The sequence below is a fragment of the Mangifera indica genome, chromosome 7 (genome assembly GCF_011075055.1).
Source record: "Mangifera indica cultivar Alphonso chromosome 7, CATAS_Mindica_2.1, whole genome shotgun sequence".
NCBI classification, from domain to species: domain Eukaryota; kingdom Viridiplantae; phylum Streptophyta; class Magnoliopsida; order Sapindales; family Anacardiaceae; genus Mangifera; species Mangifera indica.
The window spans coordinates 858,729-880,683 of record NC_058143.1 but is presented as its reverse complement, the minus strand read 5'-3'; the positions used below and the strand labels follow the sequence as shown (position 1 = coordinate 880,683).

At 33.7% G+C, this 21,955-nt stretch overlaps 4 protein-coding genes and 1 pseudogene across 23 annotated transcripts in view; 4 read left to right on the top strand and 1 right to left on the bottom strand.

Annotated features, from left to right (window-relative positions):
• Positions 1-14,336, top strand: part of LOC123220617 (putative disease resistance RPP13-like protein 1) — an 84,612-nt gene extending 70,276 nt beyond the window's left edge. For 2 of the 15 annotated variants that reach the window (XM_044643100.1, XM_044643089.1), the window contains 10 exons: positions 9,923-10,101; positions 10,181-10,348; positions 10,494-10,562; positions 10,668-10,753; positions 10,825-11,002; positions 11,087-12,336; positions 12,622-12,757; positions 12,872-12,947; positions 13,036-13,277; positions 13,798-14,336. The gene's annotated coding sequence lies outside the window, so the exon portion shown is untranslated. Of the gene's footprint in view, positions 1-9,922; positions 10,102-10,180; positions 10,349-10,493; positions 10,563-10,659; positions 10,754-10,824; positions 11,003-11,086; positions 12,337-12,422; positions 12,537-12,621; positions 12,758-12,871; positions 12,948-13,035; positions 13,278-13,359; positions 13,463-13,797 lie in introns of all 15 variants that reach the window. The other 13 variants (XM_044643101.1, XM_044643099.1, XM_044643098.1 and 10 more) reach the window with 13 other exon arrangements.
• LOC123220810 lies at positions 376-2,867 on the top strand (annotated as a pseudogene).
• LOC123220809 (putative disease resistance RPP13-like protein 1) lies at positions 4,232-6,026 on the top strand. The gene is made up of 2 exons (XM_044643390.1): positions 4,232-5,800; positions 5,985-6,026. The coding sequence occupies exons 1-2, from the start codon at positions 4,232-4,234 to the stop codon at positions 6,024-6,026; spliced, it is 1,611 nt and encodes a 536-aa protein (XP_044499325.1).
• On the top strand, positions 6,452-20,706 carry LOC123220624 (putative disease resistance protein At3g14460). Of its 2 annotated transcripts, none has more exons than XM_044643144.1 (4): positions 6,452-8,726; positions 8,834-8,873; positions 9,123-9,193; positions 20,683-20,706. In XM_044643144.1, exon 1 carries the CDS (start codon positions 6,466-6,468, stop codon positions 8,686-8,688), a length of 2,223 nt encoding a protein of 740 aa, XP_044499079.1. In that variant the 5' UTR covers positions 6,452-6,465; the 3' UTR covers positions 8,689-8,726; positions 8,834-8,873; positions 9,123-9,193; positions 20,683-20,706. The 2 variants fall into 2 exon arrangements, with proteins under 2 accessions (XP_044499079.1, XP_044499078.1); XM_044643143.1 differs by lacking the exon at positions 20,683-20,706 and adding an exon at positions 9,278-9,826.
• Positions 14,342-17,247, bottom strand: LOC123220658 (protein ALTERED SEED GERMINATION 2-like). 5 transcript variants are annotated; one of them, XR_006503090.1, is made up of 7 exons: positions 16,200-17,247; positions 15,895-16,065; positions 15,670-15,759; positions 15,264-15,455; positions 15,043-15,140; positions 14,886-14,968; positions 14,342-14,553 (listed from the first exon to the last, which is right to left on the bottom strand). XR_006503090.1 is itself a non-coding variant. In XM_044643223.1 (4 exons), exons 1-3 carry the CDS (start codon positions 16,281-16,283, stop codon positions 15,703-15,705), a joined length of 312 nt encoding a protein of 103 aa, XP_044499158.1. In that variant the 5' UTR covers positions 16,284-17,247; the 3' UTR covers positions 14,592-15,140; positions 15,264-15,702. The 5 variants fall into 5 exon arrangements, 1 of the variants encoding a protein (XP_044499158.1); XR_006503092.1 differs by having other exon boundaries at positions 15,264-15,447; XR_006503091.1 differs by having other exon boundaries at positions 15,264-15,443.
• Positions 20,707-21,955: the final 1,249 nt, after the last annotated feature.

Genomic DNA, 21,955 nt, shown 5'->3' with positions numbered 1-21,955 from the left:
CTTGGAATTCACTCTTGCTTGTAAGAATGGCCCACAATGAGGAAGAAACATTTTGAAAAGAGCATAAACTCTATAAATATATATGTATATATATTATCATGTAGTAGAGACATGTCGAAGTGTATTGACTTCATTGTTATGTTTCATCTGTTCACATCATATAACATTAGTTTTTATAAATTACTTTGAACCTTTTATTTGTATTTTTGGCACTATGGATGGTGAAGAGTAATGCTATGTGTAGATTTTTTATACAAACTTGTTCATTCATGCAGATGAGCAATGATGCAATAGTGACGCATCGATATTTTTCTAAGCTTTATTGTTATGCACAAGCATGTTATTTCACATCAATTTATAGGAGAGCTTGTATGTATGGCTACATTTTGTATGGATACTGATGATGGTCTGACAACTTAAATTCTTGGGTTGTGTATTGTTAGGTGGTGATAGCGATAGAGTTTGATTGTCTCTGGTTGTATGTTTGGTGATCAGCTTTGGATGTTTACCTGATAAGGAATGTCAACTTATTTTATACATTAGTTCTTGGAATGTTTCACTTAGGATTTTTGGGTTGATATCTTGACTATATAAATGATGTGATAGTGTATTGTTTTGAATTTCTCTATTTGGGTGATAGTAGAAAAGATAGCAACCACTGGTACAAAAATGGTGACTCTTCACGTTGTGCTTCAACCACGATGGAGAAGATGAAGAGCCTTGGATTTAATACTTCTCTCTTTGTAGGAGCTATCACTAGTGGAGAATTAACACATCAGTTCTTGTAAAGGTTGGGTATTGCACCTTCTAAGATTAAAGATTAATAAATCATTTATTCTCAACATGAATTAATATTTTGTATAGTTCAATTCTTATGCCGAATTCAATGTTTGCTCTTAGTTTATACGACCCCATATTCTTTCAACATGTATTTTGTTTTTGTGTCAATTCTTAATTGAGTGTATTCATTTCATTTCACTTAGCACACACTTTAAATCGACTTTCCTGGTGGTTCAATTGACACGTTATTTTTGAATAGGGAAATATAATCAATGATTCATCTATTCCATGATTGGTGCTTGTCAAAAGACCATTTTTCTTCTCTCAACTTTTCGCATTGATAGCTTAGCAAAAAAAAAAAAAAAACTTTTCACATTGATTCTACTCTCTTAACTTGTTCTCCTTGTGTGTTTCTGATTATTATTTTTTTTCATTTCTCAATAAAATTTTATTTCAGGGTATTGTTTTTCGTTCATATTTCATCCTCCGGATGACATGTGTCTTGTTGGCTTTTTCTACATTGTTTAGAGTTGTATAGTACATCTCATTTTTTTTCTTATATATCATACTATAATTAGGAGAGATGATGCTTGGTTTGCAGCACTCGGAAGGTCTTGCATTCACGTGACTTGGTGTGATTGTGGTGCTATATGTCGTGAGGTATGCTAAGTATTGAAGTTTTATAGCTATTTTTCTTCTAATTCTCTTGGTGCTTCAATTAATTCCAGTGACATGTAACTTCCTAAGATTCTCTTTTTCCTTGTTTAATCAGTGTAAGATACTTGAAAATAAAGAAATCGAGGAGCATTAATTTAAGAAAGGTTCTTACTATAAATCCTTGTTTGAAGAATGAACTATTTTCAACTTGTTTAAATTAGCAATTATCAGAGGGTTGAAACTCTCACTCCCAAGGGCAACCAAAAAATAAAAAATGTGACCTTTTGGGAAATAGGTAAAGTCGTGACCCGGTTGTTAAGAATGTGCCTCTAATTTTAAGTGTCTAAACATATTTAGGTGCTCTACTCATTTATCATAAATATAATCATTGTGGTATTGTAAGATGGTTTCCCCTGTTTTATTTAGTTCATTCAAAATGAGCAAAATTTCTTTATTTGGGTTTTTGTTATTGTTTGTATAACCACTTAATAGTCAATTCAATATGCTTATGCATATCTCAAGCATTTCTTGCTGTAGGGGCTCGGCCTTCAAGTTGTAGAGAATATAGAAGAAGCTGAGTTTATTTTGGCCCATAGTACTAAAGCTTTGGGTTTCCCTTCAGGAGAGACACATCCTACTAGTCTTGATGATCTTGAAAAAATATTGGAGCTTTGTGCAGCTAAGAAAATTCTAATGATTGTAGCCAATCTAGATTATGTGACTGTTGAGGCAAGGTCTCTGCGTGTTATGCCCGGTAAATTCCATTCTCTTTAGTACACCACAACATTGTGTAAGGAAAACAGCTTGCTCTGAGATGGCAGCTTTGACTGTGTTGGGACATTTTTATACCTGTTGCTGGTGATTTTGTTCACAATTTGGCCTGTTGCACGGAACCTGGAATTTCTCTATATGTAAATTGCAGATTTTGGAATTTTGTTATCGTACCAATTGAGTTTTAAATTTTGTTGATCCTTCTAGGTACATTGGCATCCAAATATGAAAAGTTTGGAGGTGAAGTGAGATGGATGGGCAAGCCTGATAAGGTCACTCGATCTCTCAGTCTTGATCTAATTAGTAAAATTGTTCATTTATTTATGTTTCTTATGCATATCATTGTACGTGTGTAGTTGACTTTGCTTTATCACCTTTGTAATAATTCATCAGATAATATATAAATCAGCGCTGAACATAGTCAGTGTTGATGCTAAAGACTCTATTGCTGTGGGCGATTCCCTTCACCATGATATTAAGGGAGCCAATGCAGCTGAAATCCAATCAGTATTTACCATTGGAGGAATCCATGCAAATGAGCTTGGACTAAGCAGTTTCGGAGAAGTTTCAGATTTATCTTCTGTCCAAACTCTTTCATTGAAATATGATACACATCCATCATATGCGTTGCTAGCATTCATATGGTAAAATCAAATCAAGCTAAGTACTGGGTAAAATAATATTAAGTCCTTAACAAATCAATGAACAATTTCACATCCCTAGGTAATTTCTTTAAAGAATGTTCTCAAAGTTGCTTTTGTTGGGCCTAACACATTTCATACTTTTTCTTTGTTTTGCAGGTAGTGTAGCCACTTAGTTGGAAAGTGAAATTCATTAAAACCGACGTCGTAGAGATTTGAAGAAAATATAAAGACGATCAATGCCACAAACCACTAGATCATTGCTTCTTCTTAAAGTTGGGGCTTCTTCATGATGCCATGGTACCGTGAACTAATTGTGATGACGAGGAATATTTGCAGTGGTGGGGAAAAATTGCAGGCTACCCTGTTTATAATGTTGTTTGACTAATGAATGGTGTTTCAAAATTATGAGGACTTGTTAAATAATTTAAAAAAAGACTGCAGAAGAAAATTTCATATTTTGGAACTTGTGTGTACATAAAGTGTGTACAACAGCTTTGCGTTTGGGTTGGGGTTTAATGCGAGTGTATTAGACTTTGTATTATTATTTCTGTTTTTGTCATTTGACTCATCTCCCGTGGATGTAGGCACAAATTTTCCGAACCGCGTAAATTAGGTGTTCTTGTGTGTGTGATTGTCTTATGGCTTTCTTTCACTAATCTTATATACTTCTTTTAACCAATAAAACCTCAGGCTAATTAGGCAGAAAAAGGTTTGATAATAAACATGTTAAAGCACTGCCTGTTTGTTATTGAGCCACCACCATTTCAATGATGCTGAAGCTTTGGGTAGTGACAAGCCTTAACTGCAAACATTCATTAACCTCTAATAAGTTAACCCTTTTGTTAAAATTTGAAACAAGTTTATATAGCGCAGCCAGAAATGGCCTAATTGAGAAAGGGAAAATTCTCAGTGAAATCTTATAAACAGAGAGCGAGCAGAGAATCTCCTTTGCTTTGTACAATTTAAAAGCAGAGGAGTGGTATATAAGAAGACTGTCTTTTCCATTTATAATATATACAGAGTGAATTATGAAGAATGATCAAGGATGAAGAAACCGAAATGGCTGAAGAAAGACACAAAGAATGATTCTCTATTCATTTTTCTTTTTAAAAGGCATGGGCTGTAGATGACAGGAGGAGGCAAGTAAAAGTAGATTTGGCATCACAATCAAACAACCCAAAGTTGATGATCATGAAGGATTCCTTTCCTTTCTTTATCTCAAGAATAAGTAATGTATTCATCTAAGAATGACTTGTGACTCAAATATTCTTTTATTTTGAGCACTTAAAACACAATAACTAACCAGTTTCTCTTTCTTTCTCACATTCTTCTCTTCTTGTTACAATCTTAAATCTTTCCTTATTTCCAACAATCGAACCATGGAAGTCGTTCTTGAGCCTGTCCTCTCCGAACTCGTTAAGGGGTTGTTTAAGATATTGAGGTCCAATGAAGTGCGGGACTTTGCCCGGCAACTTGTCGGAGGGGTAGATTCAGAGATCAAAGAGCTGGAGAACAAGTTGCAGATGGTTGAAGACCTTCTTCGCAAAGCAGAAGACAGGCAGCTGATGGGTAAACGAGTCAAACAGTGGCTTGACAATCTTCAACATTGGGCTCATGATGCGGAGGACTTACTGGATGAGTTTGCCTACGAAGCTTTGCGACACAAACGCAAGGCAGAACACCAGGCTAGCTCCAGCAGAGGATTTAGCTGTCTCCCTGCTTCTTTCTCTAGTCCTTTGTTAGCTGTCCAGATGGGGTGCAAGATCAAAAGAATCAATAGCCGGTTGGAACAACTCTGTGGGAAAAGATCAGAAGAACTTAAGTTGCTGGAGCTTTCTGGACTGCCACCAACTAACGTCTCTGCACCGCAAAAACCAGAGGAAACTTCAAGCGTCCCACCTGAACAAGTTGTTTATGGCAGAAATGAAGATGAAGCCGAACTATTGAAAATGGTGAAAAGCGGTACCAACTTTCAAGTGATAGCAGTTGTCGGCATGGGAGGGATCGGCAAAACGACAATTGCTCGGGTTGTGTACAACCACAAGGAGTTGGAAGATTTCAAGTTTGAGAAAAAAGCGTGGGTGTGTGTTTCAACCACAACCACCTTTGACGTTCTCAAAATCTCAAAGGAACTTCTTCAGCAAGTCTCATCCTTTGATCCAAATAATTATAATTTGAATGAAGTGCAAGTTAAGTTGAAAGAGGCAGTAAGTGGAAAGCAATTCTTGATAGTATTAGACGATATTTGGAAGGTGGAGTACAAGAAATGGGAACAGCTCATGTCTCCTTTCACAGCTGGTGCACCTGGAAGCACGATGATTGTGACAACACGCGATACAGATGTTGCACAAGAAATAAGATGCCCTCATTATAAATTAAGGCCTTTATCCGACGAAGCTTGTTGGTCTTTGTTTGAGGAGCATGCATTTGGGACTGGTGCAGCTGCTGTTCCTAATCAAATTTCGGATTCAATTTACAAGAGAGTTGTTGAAAGGTGTGGCGGCCTACCACTGGCAGCAAAGACCCTCGGTGGTCTTCTACGTTTTAAGCAGAGCGATTCATGGGAAAATATATTGGAAAGCAAAATATGGAGTATATCTGATGAAAGTGATCACATTCTCTCGACATTAAAGCTAAGCTATCATTATCTTCCTTCGAATCTAAAAAGATGTTTTGGCTATTGTGCAATTTTTCCTCAGGATTACGAATTTGAGGAGAAGGAACTTGCACTTTTATGGATTGCGGAAGGTATTGTTCAACCATCAAATAAGCAACTGGATGAGGCAAGTGAGTGTTTTCACAAATTATGTTCAAGGTCGCTTTTCCAACAGTTGAGTAGTGATAGCTCTAAATATGTTATGCATGATTGTGTTCATGAACTTGCTCAATGGGCTTTTGAAGGAATCAGTTTTAGATCTGAAGAAAATATTATTGAGCTACCGGAAAAGGTTCATTATTTTACTTATAAACCTGATTATTATAATGGAAAAAATAAATTTAAAGTCTTGGAAAAAGCAAAAAGTCTAAGAACATTTTTGCCTGTGAGGCCTAAGTTAGGGTGTTATATAAGTGCTACTGTTATTTTTGATTTATTGCCAAAGCTTGAAATGTTGAGAGCACTATCTTTTGAAGGGTATCAAATCTTTCATTTACCTGACTCAATTGGAGATATGATACATCTAAGGTATCTTAATTTCTCTAATACTGAAATAAGAAGTTTGTCTGAGTCAACGTGCCAATTATTTAATTTACAAACTTTGTTATTGAAAGATTGTTTTGATCTCACGGAGTTACCTTCCAACATGAGATATTTGACCAATCTATGTCATCTTGATATAAGTGGTCGAAATTCATTGAGAGAGATGCCATATGAAATGAAAAAGTTGAAAAATCTTCAAGTGTTGTCTAATTTATTGTGGGAGAGGATACACGTTCTTATTTGGAAGATTTGAGGAGTTTAAGTTTTCTTCAAGGAGAGCTTCACATTTCAGAATTACAGAATGTGACAGATCTAAATCACATACAAGAGCAAATACTAAGCAATAAGAGCAAACTAAAAGTGTTGATACTAGAATGGAGAGATCAAGTAAACTCACAGACAACAGATATAGAAATGAATCTACTTGACAAGCTAAAGCCTCCTATCAATTTAAGAGAACTCACAATCAGAGGCTATGGTGGTGAAACTTTTCCATCTTGGTTAGGAGATTTGTCATGGCTCTCTAATTTGCGTGTGTTTACTATTGAAAAATGTCCCCAACTTATTGGAGAAGTTCCTAATTATTTTTCTTCATTAGAAAGATTTGTTATTAAGAATTTTCCAAAGTTGGTGGTCTCATTATCAAATTATCCGATAGGTTGCAAATTAGAAATTAATAATTGTGAAGGAATGGTATGTAATGATGGTTCAATTGATTTTGAGAATTTGGATTCTAAATATCTTGCAAATATTTCGACAGTTGAAGATAAATTAAAGAAAGGTTCTCAAAGAGTATCTCATTTGAGGATTGCTCATAATGAAGAGATTATGAAATCATGGCAAAGTTTGGAAAACACCAATTTTCTTTCCAATATAAATTTTCTTGAGATTAATGAGTGTCAGAATCTAAGATCTATTGGAAGGGGCATGCTACCATCATCTCTGGAAGAATTTCATATTAATTCTTGTCAGAGTCTAACATTCATTGATAGCGATGTCTTACCGTTATCTCTAAAAAGGCTTACGATTTTAGGATGTAGAGAGCTGAAATTTTTGAAGGATTTAAGTGTTTATTCTCTTATTGAGTCCATACATGTTATTTGGTGTCAATCTCTCAAGTGCTTAACATTAGATGGTCCGTTGCCTGAGAGACTCAACCAACTAGATGTTTTTGGTTGCGACGCACTAGAAACATTATCATCTAGTAGAAATGAGTACCTCCCTAAGGCACTTACATCCATCAATATCTCGTTATGTCCAGAGCTAAAGTCAATTGCTGAGTCCTTTGATAATAGCACGTGTCTTCAATATATTATTGTAGATGGTTGTAAAAATCTTGAATCCTTACCTTCAGGTCTACACCATCTTCCTTGCCTTGAGTCTATTGAAATAAGAGAATGTCCAAAATTGTCGGTGAGAGAAGGTGTTCCCACCAGCCTTAGACAACTCTTAATTAATGAATGTGAAGATGACAAGGGAATGGGAATGGGAATGAGAATGCTCACCTCTCCAAAAAAGTTGCAAATTGCAAGCCTCCAACAGCTTAAATCCATCTCAGACCTGACCAACCTCACCGCTCTTGAAAGGTTGGATATCATTTCACTCCCACTGCTTGAATCCATCTCAGACCTGAACAACCTCAACTCTCTAAAAGAGTTACGAATCTCATCCCTCCCACAACTTAAATCCATCTCAGACCTGACCAACCTCACCTCTCTAGAAGGGTTGTACATCAAAAGCCTCCCACAGCTTGAACTAATTCCAGATCTCAGCGGCCTCACCTCTCTTACAGAGTTGTACATTGAGGAATGCCAAAAGCTCAAATCAATTCCAAGTCTCGGCGGCCTCACCTCTCTTGAAGAGTTGCTGATCCATGATCTCCCACAGCTTGAATCATTTCCAAGTTTCAGCGGCCTCACCTCTCTTGAACGGTTGAAGATCTATGATCTCCCACAGCTTGAATCAATTCCGAGTCTCGGCGGCCTCCCCTCTCTTCAAGAGTTGACGATCGCTGATCTGCCACAGCTTGAATCAATCCAAGATCTGAGCAACCTCACCTCCCTTGAATATTTACAAATTTCCCAATGCCCAAGGATCAAATCAATTCCAAGTCTCAGCGGCCTCATCTCTCTTGAAAGTTTGCAAATCTTTGCTCTCCCACAGCTTGAATCAATTCCAAGTCTCAGCGGCCTCACCTCTCTTGAAACGTTGAACATCACTAATCTCCCACAGCTTGAATCAATCCAAGATCTGAGCAACCTCACCTCTCTTACAGATTTCATAATTTCCAATTGCCCAAGGATCAAATTAATTCCAAGTCTGAGCAGCCACACCTCACATGAACAATTGAGGATTATGGATTGCCCAAACCTCAGATCCATTCCCGATCTTGGCAACTTCAAAGATTTATCAGTTGAGAAATGCCCAAAACTCAAATCCCTGCAAACCCTGCCATCCTCACTTCAGTCTGTATGGATTACAAATTGTCCACTGCTTATAAAACGATGGAAAAATGTTAGGGGAAAATATTCCTCAAAGATTGCTCAAATTCCTAAAGTTGTAATAGATGGCAAATTCATCTACAATTCAAAGGAGTCCCAAGTTGATTATTGGAGCTTCCTTCAAAGGCGCATCTAATTTTCCTAATGGCACAGATACATCTAATTCCATCAAAGGTTTGTAAAATATCTTGATGACACCTCTACTATTGTTCAGATTTTTACTTAATCCAATATCTTTTCTATTAATTTTGAAGTTATTAATCTCATTTGAACTTTGACAGGTGATGGTCAACAAGAATCTCTCAATTATAGTTTGTCCAGGTAATTCATTTAACTTTAATCAACTTAACATAATACCTTGTATCTCTAATTCTAATCCAACATTTCTAATTTCAAAAATTTATTGGTAACTCAAGAAACTTTCAGCTTATGAAAATTCCAGTTTTTGGAATTCTAAATAAAGTAAATGCTTCATGTTCTTGTTTCCTGAGAGGATCTTTCAACAACAGATTTTTATAGCTTATTTAAGGAATCATTGTTTACTTACTCAATGTAAACTACACAATGCAGGACTGCTATGCTTAGATTCAATGTTGTAGAAATCATCGGAAAGGCTTAAAATTTTCATTCTCTAACTTCATGTAAGCATATTAAACATTGTGTTTATATATCTAACATTGTAAAATTACACATTTTCTACCTTACTCTTGGATTTATATATGAAGTCCGCCAAATGATGAGAGCAAAACCAATTAATGGACTTCTATATATCTTGCTGAGGCAGAGCAACCAGTAAATTTTCATCTTATGCAAGTATGTGATAAATTCTTTCTGAATTTCTGTTTCCTCTTATGCAGACACTTATTCTTTCAATTTCTGTGAGGGTCATTGAATACAAGATTAGATGATATTATTGCTTAATTTGTCCGAGTTAAGAGATTTGATGCAAATTTGATAATTTTGGCTTTTATTTCTATGCTTATACAATTCAAGGCAATAATTCAAGGCAAAAATGTGTAGAGGCCAGTATTGAGCTATTTTCATTCTTAAATTAAATAATAGATTTATAAATTGATCTCGTTTGGTTTTAGGTTTGTCAAAACTTCTAACATCTAAACCATTCTACAATTTTTATTTATACTTTTTGTTGTTTAGAAAATAATTCCTATGCCTCAAGTTTAAACTTTGCTAACTTTTTTTTTTCTTTTGTCAGATATTTGACTATAACAAAATTCTATGCTATCAACAATATTCTCATATTGAAGTTTACTAAGGTACTTATATGTTTCATGTCAATCTCATTTCTGGTTGAATTTAAATTTTAATACGTATAATTTAATTCAGTATTTCATTTCATCATTTTTTTCCAGCAAGAAGCAAGTAAAAAATATTTCTCTAGTTTCAGAAGTAGAGGATGGCATTTTGATCTTATAAATTGAAAGTGGTTCCTCTGTTTCAAAACTTCTCTACTTTGTCATCTCATAGATTGTCTCAACTTTTGTGGTTCCAAGGTAATCAAAAGTAAGCAATCTCTGCAATTTTTCTTCAGGTACATAAGCTAAAGATCCTTGCTACTTTCTTTTCCAAATCTGGGTCTACTATTTCCCTTCTGATTCATTTTTCTTCAGGTGCCACTGTCTCCAACTTAGACAAGCAACTGTTAGAACCTAATCCTGGCATGTCTAAGTTTTCCGGAACTAAACTTACTGCATGTCTGCTTGCTGAAATTCCAATACTGAGATTGTATCTTCTAGCTGTTGCAACAGTTAATCAAGTAGCATTTTTCCTGCTTGTGGGTATGGTATTTTTATTGTTATGTCATTGTTTTTGTTTATGGCAAAGACATATTGTGAAATGCATAATTATTAATCTATGGTTTACACTTTATAGCTCATTTAAGGAATCATTATTTACTTTCTCTTTGCAAACAACACTATGCAGGATCCCCAAGCTTAAATTAACATTGCAGAGATCGTTGTAGGGCTTAAAGTTTTCCTCCTCCAACTTCATGTAAGCATATTTAAACTTTCAACAAGATCAAAAGTTATTTCTACTTCACACATCTAATTGCATATTATGTACCCTACTCTTGCATTTGGACATGGAGTCCACCAGATGTTGAGCAAAACGAAGTAATAGACCTCTCTATATCCTGCTAAAGCAGTACAACCAGTCAATGCTCATATAACAAAGCTCATAAGGTATTCTTTCTCAATCCTTTAATGTAGTCTTATTCTTACATGTTCCCACCATCATTACACTTTAATTTCAGGAGAGCATGTCACCTTAATTTGAATGTTTTAATATTCAAGGCGAATATTGAAAGAATTTCAAGATGAAATCAACATAACTTTAAGAGAGTTTCGTGTCACCTTTGATAAAAGACTCGAATAAGAAGTTCAGCTTGTGACATTTTTGCAGTAGCTTGTGATCAATCAATTTCTATTGTGGTAAGACATTTCCAAACTTGATAACATATTCTTATACATTTTTGAGATATTTGAAATAATGAAAGATTCATGTCTTTTCTGCAGAAACTGTGAGTAAAAATTTCTAGTATCACATACTACAAACTTTGGAGATCAGGAGGTTTTTTGCATATATAATTTACCATAAAAGAATTGCTAGATCTGATAAGTACCAGCCCTTCTTAGATCAACTAAACGGTGGTCTGACATCCCGTAAGTAAGTTCATAATAAGATTTCTCTCAAAGGCATGTGATATTGATACTTGTCCCTTGTTACTCGACAACTTGTTGAAATAAAGAAAAGGAAAGACAGGACAAGAAATCTCTTGAAGCAAATGGATGAGGTTAAAGAACATTACATCGCTTCAGAAATTTGTAATATTTATCTTCAGGACAACTTGTTGAAATTGTACTCTTGTATCATTTGTTTCATGTATTTCTACAACTCTGTCAATTTCATGATTCATTTTTCTTGGTTTGGCAGGTAATCTGGTAGCAGAGTTGAAAGTTAAGTACATAAACAGCAACACGGCTACAGAAATGGAGGAATTGCTTTCTTCTTGGAGGTTTGAAGCCTTGTTTCGTGTGGATGTTGGTTCCTCCTCTCCACAGGTTAGAAGACTTTGCTGCTACATCCAGGTTTATGGCTTTCTTGGAGCAAGATGATTACTTTCCCTACTGTTCCTTCACGAATGTGTCAGAATTTATGGCTGCCTTTTCACTTCTGGAGGAATTTTCTGCTGCTGAACTTGTAGTTCTTGTTGGTTTGCTCTTTGCTGGTGCCGTGACTAAGCAAGATGATGTTGGTTAATTTCCTCTACAATTCTGGTCCAGCTACAATCAGTTTGCAGTTTCTTTTTCTCGCTTTGCGATATTATTTTTTGCCTTTCAGTTTGGATGGTCTCTATTGCTGTTTTGTGTTTGAAGTTGACTGCTTGGTGCCGAGTTGTCTTTCTATTTTCATAAATTTTTTGGTAACCGAAGAAACTTTTTCAGCTTAGGAAAATTCCAATATTTGAGATTCTAAATAAAGTAAATTCTTCATTTCTTGTTTCATTTTTCAATTCCTGAGAGGACCTTTCAACAACTGATTAGATAATCTTATGATTTGTCTTTTTTGTGAGTTTTGAATTCAGGGGAGGAACATTTAGAGGCAGAAGTTGAAATATTTTCCATCTAATTGATTTGAAGCTTATCTTGTGCAATTTAGGTTTACTTACACAATATGGACAACACAATGTAGGACCCCTATATGCGTGGATTCAGTGTTGCAAGAATCATTGGAAAGGCTTAAAATTTTCCTTCTCTGACTTCATGTAAGCATATTCAACAATGTCTACTTTATTGCGCTTTCATTCTAGAAAAACATGTCTCCTTTATTTGAATGTTTTAATATTCAAAGTGAATCTTGAAAGAATTTCGAGATGAATTCCACACAACTACAAAAGAGTTACATGTCACTGTGAATGAAAGGCTCAAATAAGATATTCAGCTTATGACATTTCTGTAATAACTTGTGAGTAATCAGTTTCTATAGTGGTAAGACATTTCCAACTTGACTAGATCTTTGAAATAATGACAAGTTTATGTATTTTCTGCAGAAACTACTTAAGTAAAAATCTCTAGAATCACGTCTCACATACTTTGGAGATCAAGAGGTGTTCTGCTTATATAATTTACAAGATTTGATAAGTTCCGGTCCTTACTAGCTTAACTAAACAATCTCATATCCCTTAAGTAAGTTACTAATAAGATTGCTCTCAAAGTCATGTTATTTTCTATTGATTAGCCTATTTACAACACAAATATTGATATTTGTCTCTTGTTACTTGACAACTTGTTGAAATAAAGAAAAGGGAAGACAAGGCAAGAAATCTCCTGAAACAAATTGATGAGATTAAAACACATTACATCGCTTCAAATATTTGTAAGTCACAATTGCACTCTTGTATCATTTGTCTCATGTATTTTTACAGTTGTGTCAATTTCATGTTTTATTTTTCTTGGTTTTGTAGGTGATATGATTACAATGTTTGAAAGTTAAGAACTCAAACAACAACACAACTGCAAAAAAGGGAGAAAATATAAAGAATTTTGAAGAATAAACCACTAGATCATTGTTTCACAAACTTGGGGCTCATCGTGTCCCTATGACATCGTAAACTTAATGTGATGATAAGAGGAATGTGATGCTGGTAAAGCAACAATGTAGATAAAGGAAATCTACTGAAACAGCATGACATCAGTTCCAATCGTGGTAAGACATTTCCAAATGGATAAAAATTCTTGTAAATTTTAAGATTTTTGTGATAATGACAAAGCTTATATCTTTTCAACAGGATCAAAGAAACCAAAAAAAAAAAAAAAAACACTTTAAAATATTATCTCTTGAACTTGTGGAGATCACAAAGTGTTATCCACTTGTACATGGTGTCAGAGAAGGTTTGTTTGGATATGATAATCCCTAGTCTTTACTAGATAATTTCTTAATACAAAGGTTCTTAAAGTTGTGTTTTTTATGGTTGTTTGTCTAAGTTCAACTCAAATATTAATATTTATCCTTTGTTAATTAATCGTTTGGAGAAAGAAATAAAAGGAAAGTCAAAGTAGCTTCAACAAGATATATGAAAAGAATTTTTCTGAGTAAACCGGATAAGATTAAAATACTTGATTCACCCACTATTTTAATTGTAAATTGTAACTCTATCTGTTGTATCAACTTTTTTACTTTTTCTTTTAGCTTTGTCATTTTTATATTTTATTTCCTTCTTTTGCAGATGATGACCTAGGGGCAGAATTGGAAAAATTAAGTTCACTAACATCAAACAGCTAGTGACTTGGAGAAAATCTAAAAACTGTTAAGGCCACAAACCACTAGATCATTGCTTCACAAACTTGGGGCTTCATCATGTCACCATGTCAAAAAATGCAGTTGCAGGGTGATACAGACCTGGAGTTTTGCCTTGAAGCTGCTGTTCACTGCTGCTGGATTAGTGGTATCAGGATGTTTGCTGGAGATTTTAATGTGTTTGGGGATGAAATACATGCTGAAGATGTGGTGCTGGTTTGGATCTTCCTTGCTGCTGCACTCCTCTTACTGAACTAATACTGGAACAAGAAATCTGGAATTTATGTTCTTTTAACATAAATTCCTTGATTGTGTGGTGTATGTGAGACAAATTTTTTCTTTATTGATTGCATAGTAAATTGAAGACAATTTTTCATCCTTGATTATGTAGTAAATTGAGAACAAATTTTTTCCTTGATTGTGTTGTGAATTGAAGATAAAAAAATCAGTTTCTATTTGTATGGTAAATTTGAGAAAAAAAATTTTATATTAAATGAAAATTAATAATTATATCAATTCTTGAAGTCCAACAATTCATATGAAACATCTTTTCAACAAAGCGAAAAAGACAACAAAAAATAGCAAATCCTGTGTACACTCTATTGACAGCCAATCCATGCTCCAATTGCAAGTTAGGGACTGCTTTGCCTGCTACAATCAACAGTACCATAGAGTGGAACCTATGCTGCATTTACAAAATTTAACTAAAATCAGAAATATATTGGTTTGTAATTTCTCTTCAAAATGCATGACCAGTTTGAGATTTTTCTGTTTCTTTTAACTTCTTACAACCCCATCAGGAAGAAGCTTTTTCATTCAATTTAGCTGAGTAAGCACATGTTGCAGAGAAAATATGTCAAAAGTACCAGTAATTTTTTCTCAAGCCTTCCCAGGAACTTTGTTCAGTGGTGAAATAATTTTTAAAGTTTTTTTAAAACCCTTTTCTTTTTTTCTCTTTAAATGAACAAAGCTAAATGTAGCCTGTAAAATAAGATATCTCCCAGGTATTGAGCATACCCTTGACAATATCTGCTTAAGCACATGAGAGACACTACAACTGCAAGTTGAAGGTCCACAACAGCAGCACCAGGTTCGCAATGCTGAAAGAAACTTATCTTAGTTCAATTTAATTTTGTCAACAAGGAAGCAAATTTTTACGAGTCTAGGAACTAACTGTAAGCAGTGGCCCTGTAAAAGATCCACAAGAATACTTGACCACTTTGATGTGCACAGCATCAGAAGCAATCAACTCAAGATAAAACCTGACAAATTCTGAAATATTGAATGAAATTCAATTTATTTCCAACATATTATTTACACCAGACACATTTTAATAAACTTTATATTCACCACTATATACTTCATGCATAAGATGTTGTTTTGAAAATAACTCACAATCTCAAGACCAAGTTCCATTTTTCCAGAACCCAGACAATATGTTGAAACCTGCCCAGGCAGTGTAAAAACAGATAAGGCAACACCCATTGTCCCAACCATTTCAGATGCACGTTTTGCTTCTGCAGTAACAGAGTAACTTAAGAAAGGAAAAGGCCAGCAGCAGCTAGCTCCAGCAACCTGACTTTCCAACTCCACATGCATAATCAGAACTAAATTTAGTGTAAGAACAGTTCAGATATATATGAAAGGATAAAGACAAAAAATTAAATCAACCAATACAAAGATAAATTTTCACTGGAACAAGTAATAGTAGAAAAGGCCTAAAGCGCGAACATGTAAGTGCATATGCAAGAAAGGCCCCTATTTGCATATATGTAAGGAGGAAAAGGAAGAAACAGAGAACCTTGTGAACAAGAATAGGGCCTGCCAAACCTCTTCATCCAGCTATGCCTAGAGGTGGAGGCAATGCACAATCATCTCCAACTATAACAATCTGCAAATGTTTAAAGAACATATCATTACTTTTATTTTCCATGTTAAAAGAAGTAGCTAATGACTTGTTAGAAACAGATTTCAGTCAACATAAAGAGATTACAAGCATTTATCTTAACAACAGTTTTTAAAGAACCTTAAGCAATAAGGCAGCAAGTGTGCAAAGACGCTCATGCCTTATCATGGATCCAATTTCACTACCATGCTCTTCCAAAACTTCATTGCACGCCTCAACTACATGGAAAGGATTTGCCCCTTCATCTAAGTAATTTCCAGCAATTTCAATTAACATCCTGCACTTTTCAAGCTGTAAAAGCCATGTTAGACTAGCATATGCATAGACACAATAACATCCATGATTTATTCCCATTAGTTATCAAATTACTCAAATCTAACAAACATGGATCTCAAAGAAATAATAGGGCAAGTATAGAAGTATACCCTGGCAGCAAGACCATTGCATGAAACATCAGAAACTGGTGGACGCAGTTCAACCCCGTCAAGTACATGCATGAAACTCATCATTTTTTAAGCATTTCCTACAGTATATCACCACGAGCTGTGATGCTATATAGAAAAAGACTATCATTTGATGAAGCTTTCACCAAACCAAGAAATCGCCTAAGCAAGTAGCAATAAAAAAAATTCACTCTCAAAAAAGTTCTTTGATGGTAATCTATGCATCAAGCGTATGTCAAATTCGAATATAGGTGTGCATTCTCAACCTACAAAATAACATCAGAGAATCCTTTCTCATCCTACCACCCTAAATCGCATTTATGTTGATACCAACGGGTGCACATTTTTTTTAAACTTCACCAAGAGAATCATCGATTTGCTTCCAAATTGATATTTTGTATTAAAACGTAATGCATCGAAGTATTTTTCCAATTCAAAATAGCCAACGAAAACAAAATAGCCAGCAAGTCTTATTAACGAACAAAAAAGAGTATAACACATTAACAAAAGTGCAAAACTGGTTTCCAAATTGATATGTTGTATAAAACGTAATGCATAGAAGTAGTTTTTTCCATTCAAATTGGCAGATTTTACACAACATGACGCATAGAACTATTTTACCAAAATAACAAGAAGCAAAGTGATCATTTTTAGATAAATAGTCAAAAACTTCAAAACTGTATGATCTTCCGCAACAAATGGTGGAGCCAGTAGCGGTGGAAAGCCGGCTTTATCTGACCCTTCGTCTGACTGTAGTTAGGGTTTCTCTTGGAGCGTAAACGGTCACGGATGGAATGAAAGCTGAGAAGTCTTGTAATGGTGTTGTTAATTGCGCCAATTTCATCGTCCGAATCAGTAGGGATGGAGGTTCGGCCCGTGGCCATCGGCGTTTAAAAAAGATAAGTAGATTAGGATTAGAAATTTTCTCGAGAAATTGAAGGAAAATTATGAAAAGAAAAGAAAAGAATTGGTTAGAGATATGTTTGGTTAATGTATAGAATAGAAGTGAAATCTTGAGTTGGCAAGCTGCGCTTGGGAGGATTTCTTTTAATTATTTTAGAAATTTATATAAATTAATTATATAAGAACTTTCTGAGGGCGTGATCCATAAAAAGGGAAAATTGAAGATACGAGGATCTAATTTCGAAATTAAAATTCGGTCTCCTAAAATTATTATTTTAAAACAAAAATAAAAATCATTTTTAAAATTATCAAAACAAAAATCCTAAGTTTTAAGAAGACAAAATTAAAATTTTAATCTCCTAAAATTATCATTAAGCAACATTCAAGATGAAATTAAAATTTTTTCATAAAAATGAAAAATTTTACCCTCTAAAATAATTACTCTAGAACAAAATTAAAATTATATCTAAATATTTTATCCTTAAATTAAATATTTATTATAATGATAAGTGTTGTTGTAACTTGTATTGAATGATAACTGTACTCAAATATCATAACAATATTTGTAAACTGATACTTATATTTAAAAGATTTTTCAAAATTATAATGAAAATTCCATTGATCCATCTTGTAGTTTCTTACATTAGAATTAACATAGATTCAAGAAACATAAAAAACTCAAACAAATAGAATAATCCCTACAGCTTTCAAGAGGTTGGAACTCTCTCTCTTTCTCCTTCTCAACAGTTTTCTTTTTGGAATTCATTTTGGAGCCTTCCCACCTCTTTTTATTCTCATTACAATTAAGTCTTCCCACATATTGCCACGCACCCTCTTCAAAACTGGTGGTCCTTGTTGCTCCACTCCTTTGTTGCCATGTGTATTTGTTGTCCCAAGCGATACTTCTGTTGATTATTCTGCATTTGGTGTCTTATCTTGCAGGAATTGTAAGCATAGACCCTAATTAACAGTCTCCCCATTAAAAGAAAATAATTTGAAGTACACTAATATTTGATTGAGGAATAAAAAGTAGAAGAAAGAAAATTTGCAGATTTTAAAGAATGAGATTGCAAAAACCCTTTTACTTTTCTCTTATCTGTCTAATGCTTCTTAATATAAGATAAAACTGGATTAACCCATAAAAAAATTTAAAAATATCTTTGAAGTAGATGAAGCATACACGATGTGTTTTGAGAGCATTATAACTCAACAAAGCAGTACAATGTCAATGAGTTCTCAAACAAAGTTCAAATTTATGCAATTAATAGTTCAACAAGTCTCTCGTATGAATTGAGAAAAGGAAAATAGGACAACAAAATGAGGTTTAACCTGACTTGGTATAACACAGTAAGTCTTAAATGCTTTTACCTTAAGGTCTCTTCTCAAGCAACATTCTTCCTCTGATAATATGAATTTTAACAAAACAATGTAAGCACATGCTACAAAAAGAAAAATTGCCTAAATGGCAGATGAAACATATCATATGCTCACCAAAATTGTTTCACCACATTCTAAAGCTTAATTTTTAAGTGACTTGCATACATGTGGCATCCTAAAGACAAAGTAACTTATCCAAAAGAAACAAAAAACAAAAAGAAAGAGAGACAAATATATGTTATCCTAAAGATGCTTACAAGGAAGTTTTTCTTCTGTGTAAGCATGAATGGTATCACAAAGGTTTTAAGATGCAATCCAAAAACTCTCAACCCCTCTTCTAAATGAGCAGGGCCATAATCTTTAATGTATTATATAGATGTAATAGCCAACTGGACAATTTTTAATGTATTATACGGAAACTTTTAACTTATATTACAAATTTATTTGCATTTTAAATTTGTAATATAGGATGAAGGCCCAAACCAGTGTTTGTAAACTGAAGCCCCAAACCAGCGTTTATAAAATGAAGGCCCAAGAAGACTGCAGATATTTTCCACTTAAAGAAGGGCAGTGGAACGGTCCGGTTTTTAACGGAATGAAGAATTTGTTTCTCCCTCATCTTTTCTTCCTCACTCTAAATAAAGCATAACCGCGTTACTCCAGCATCCATTGAATCATGGAGTTGTTACTATTACAGGATGTTGTCAATTCAATGATCAGAAATGAAGAAGAACGGAGCTAGTTTTATTACTTCTATGTTATTTGATTTTCTGATGGGAATAGTACATTCCAATTGGAGAAGTTAGGGTTTATCATATCAAAAGAAATTTATGATGAAATAAAAATAAAATAGAAAGGAGACAAAGTGTTTGATAAAAACATACCGTGATTTCAAACAAAAACACTGAAATAATGATAGCTAGAATTTGAGATCTGGCAGTGGCGATCACTGTCTGCTGTGGAGTTTTTTTTTTTCCAGAGACAACGCAAGTAAAAAAAAAAACAGAAACGCGAGAAGCAATAGGCTGTAGAAGATCTTCAATGTTCAGGACACAATTAAAGGGTCTCTAATTGTGACATTCTTCACAACACAAAATTGTGAGAATTATGTTAACATAATGAAGATTATTTAACGGTTATTAACTCGTTCAAATTTAAGCTCACTGTTAATTATTTAATAATAAATAAAATAATATTATTTTAATAATTGTCTTTTTTTTAATCAAGTTATAAACCATATTTAAACCGAATTGAATTATCTTTTGATTAGTAAAACGGATTGAATTAAACTATTTTTATTTTGACTTTGACTCAATTTTCAAAATAAATTGGCTTTTTCAGTTTAAACTTAATTTAAATTCGAATTAAATGAATTTTCAAGATTAAACAAACTCAATTTAAGTTCAGTCATATTAATAATGATAAACTCTATAATCAAAAGTATATATCTTTTTAATTTTAACAAAAATATAAATAATTAGCCATTAAAATAATAAAAGAGTACCTCATTAATTTTTTTTCTAAGAATCTTTTCAATTTGTTGTGGTCCTTACCACGAATCCTTGTTTCAAGAATAAACATTAAATTGGTGATTATCAACCGTAGCTGATGAAAGGGGTTGATTATTGGTAATCCTGCCATCCCACAGCTTTTACCATAGGCATCTAATTGAATGAAAGGTTCGTAAAATATCTTGATGACACCTCTACCATTGTCCAGATTTTTGCTTAATCCAACATCTTTTCTATTAATTTTGAAGTTATTAATCTCATCTTTTCTATTAATGTAATGATCAACAAGAATCTCTCAATTGTGGTTTGTCCAGGTAATTCATTTAACTTTAATCAACTTAACATAACATCTTGTATCTCAAATTCTAATCCAACTTTTCTAATTTCATAAATTTACTGGTAACTCAAGAAACTTTTCAAATTAGAAAAATTTCAACTTTTGGAATTCTAAATAAAGTAAATTCTTCATGTTCTTGTTTCATTTTTCAATTCCTCAGAGGATCTTTCGGTAACAGATTAATTAATATTATGCTTAGTTTTTGGTGAGTTTTGAATTCAGGGAAGGAACATTTAGAGGCAGAAGTTGAAATATATATCTAGTTGAAGCAGAGCAACCAGTAAATTTTCACCTTATGCGAGCATATGATAAATTCTTTTTCAATCCTTTTATGTAGACACTTATTCTTTCAATTTCTGAGAGAGTCATTGAATACAGACTAGATGATATTATTGTTTAATTTGTATGAGTTTAGAGATTCGATGCAAATTTCATAATTTTAACTTCTCTTTATATGCTTCTCCAATTAAGGGTAGGAACGTATGGAGACAAGTGTGAGCTATCTTCATTCTCAAATTGAATAATTGATTTAAAATTTGATCTTCTTTGGTTTTAGGTCTGTCACTACTTTTAACTTATAAACTATTATATTATTTTTATTTCTACTTTTTATTGTTTTGAAAATAACTTTTTTGTCTCAAAACATCACTAATTTTATTTTTATTTTTATCAGATCATTTAACTAGAACAAAATTTTGAGCTGTCGACAAAATTCTTAAATTGTAGGTTTTCAAGGTATTTGAATGTTTTGGGTCAATCTCATTTTTGGTTGAATTTAAGTTTTAGTACATGTAATTTAGTTTAATATTTATCATTTTTTTTCCCAGCAAGAAGCAAGTAAAAATATTGCTCTAGTTTCAGGAGTATGGCATTTTGATAACAGAGTACTAAAAATTGAAAGTGGTTCCTCTGTTCAAAAACATCTCTACTTTGTCATCTCATATCATAGATTGTCTCAACTCTTGTGGTTCCAAGGCAATCAAAAGTAAGCAATACTTGCAATTTTTTATAAAAAAACATATGCCAAAGATCCTCGCTACTTTCTTTTCCAACTCTTGTGATTCCTTCTAATTCATTTTTCTCCAGGTGCCACAGTCTCCAACTTAACATAAGCAACTGTTGGAACCTATCTCCTGGCTTCAGGTTTGGAGCTTTGGAAACCTTGCTGAAATTACAATACAGAGATTGTATCTTCTAGCTGTTGCAACAAGAATCAATCTCATTTTCTGCTTGTGTGTACGGATATTTTTTTATTTTTATCTCATTGCTTTCGTTTTGGGCAAAGTCATATTGTGAAATGCGTCATTATTAATCCATGTTTACTTTTTTTAGCTTATCTAAGGAATCATTATTTACTTTCTGTATGCAGACAATGCTATGCAGGATCCCTACACTTAAATTAACATTGCTGCTTCTCCGTTTGATCTTGAAGGCCAACTATGCTTAAACAAGAGACAGTGATCTAAATTAATGGCTAAATTGTCTAGGAACTCAATAATTACTCATGGCTGAAATTAAGTCAACTGTAAACTCATAACAAAATTGTGTAATATTTTCATGGTGGTCGGTAATTACATGGGTAGAATAATAAACCGTGTTAAAATAAAAAT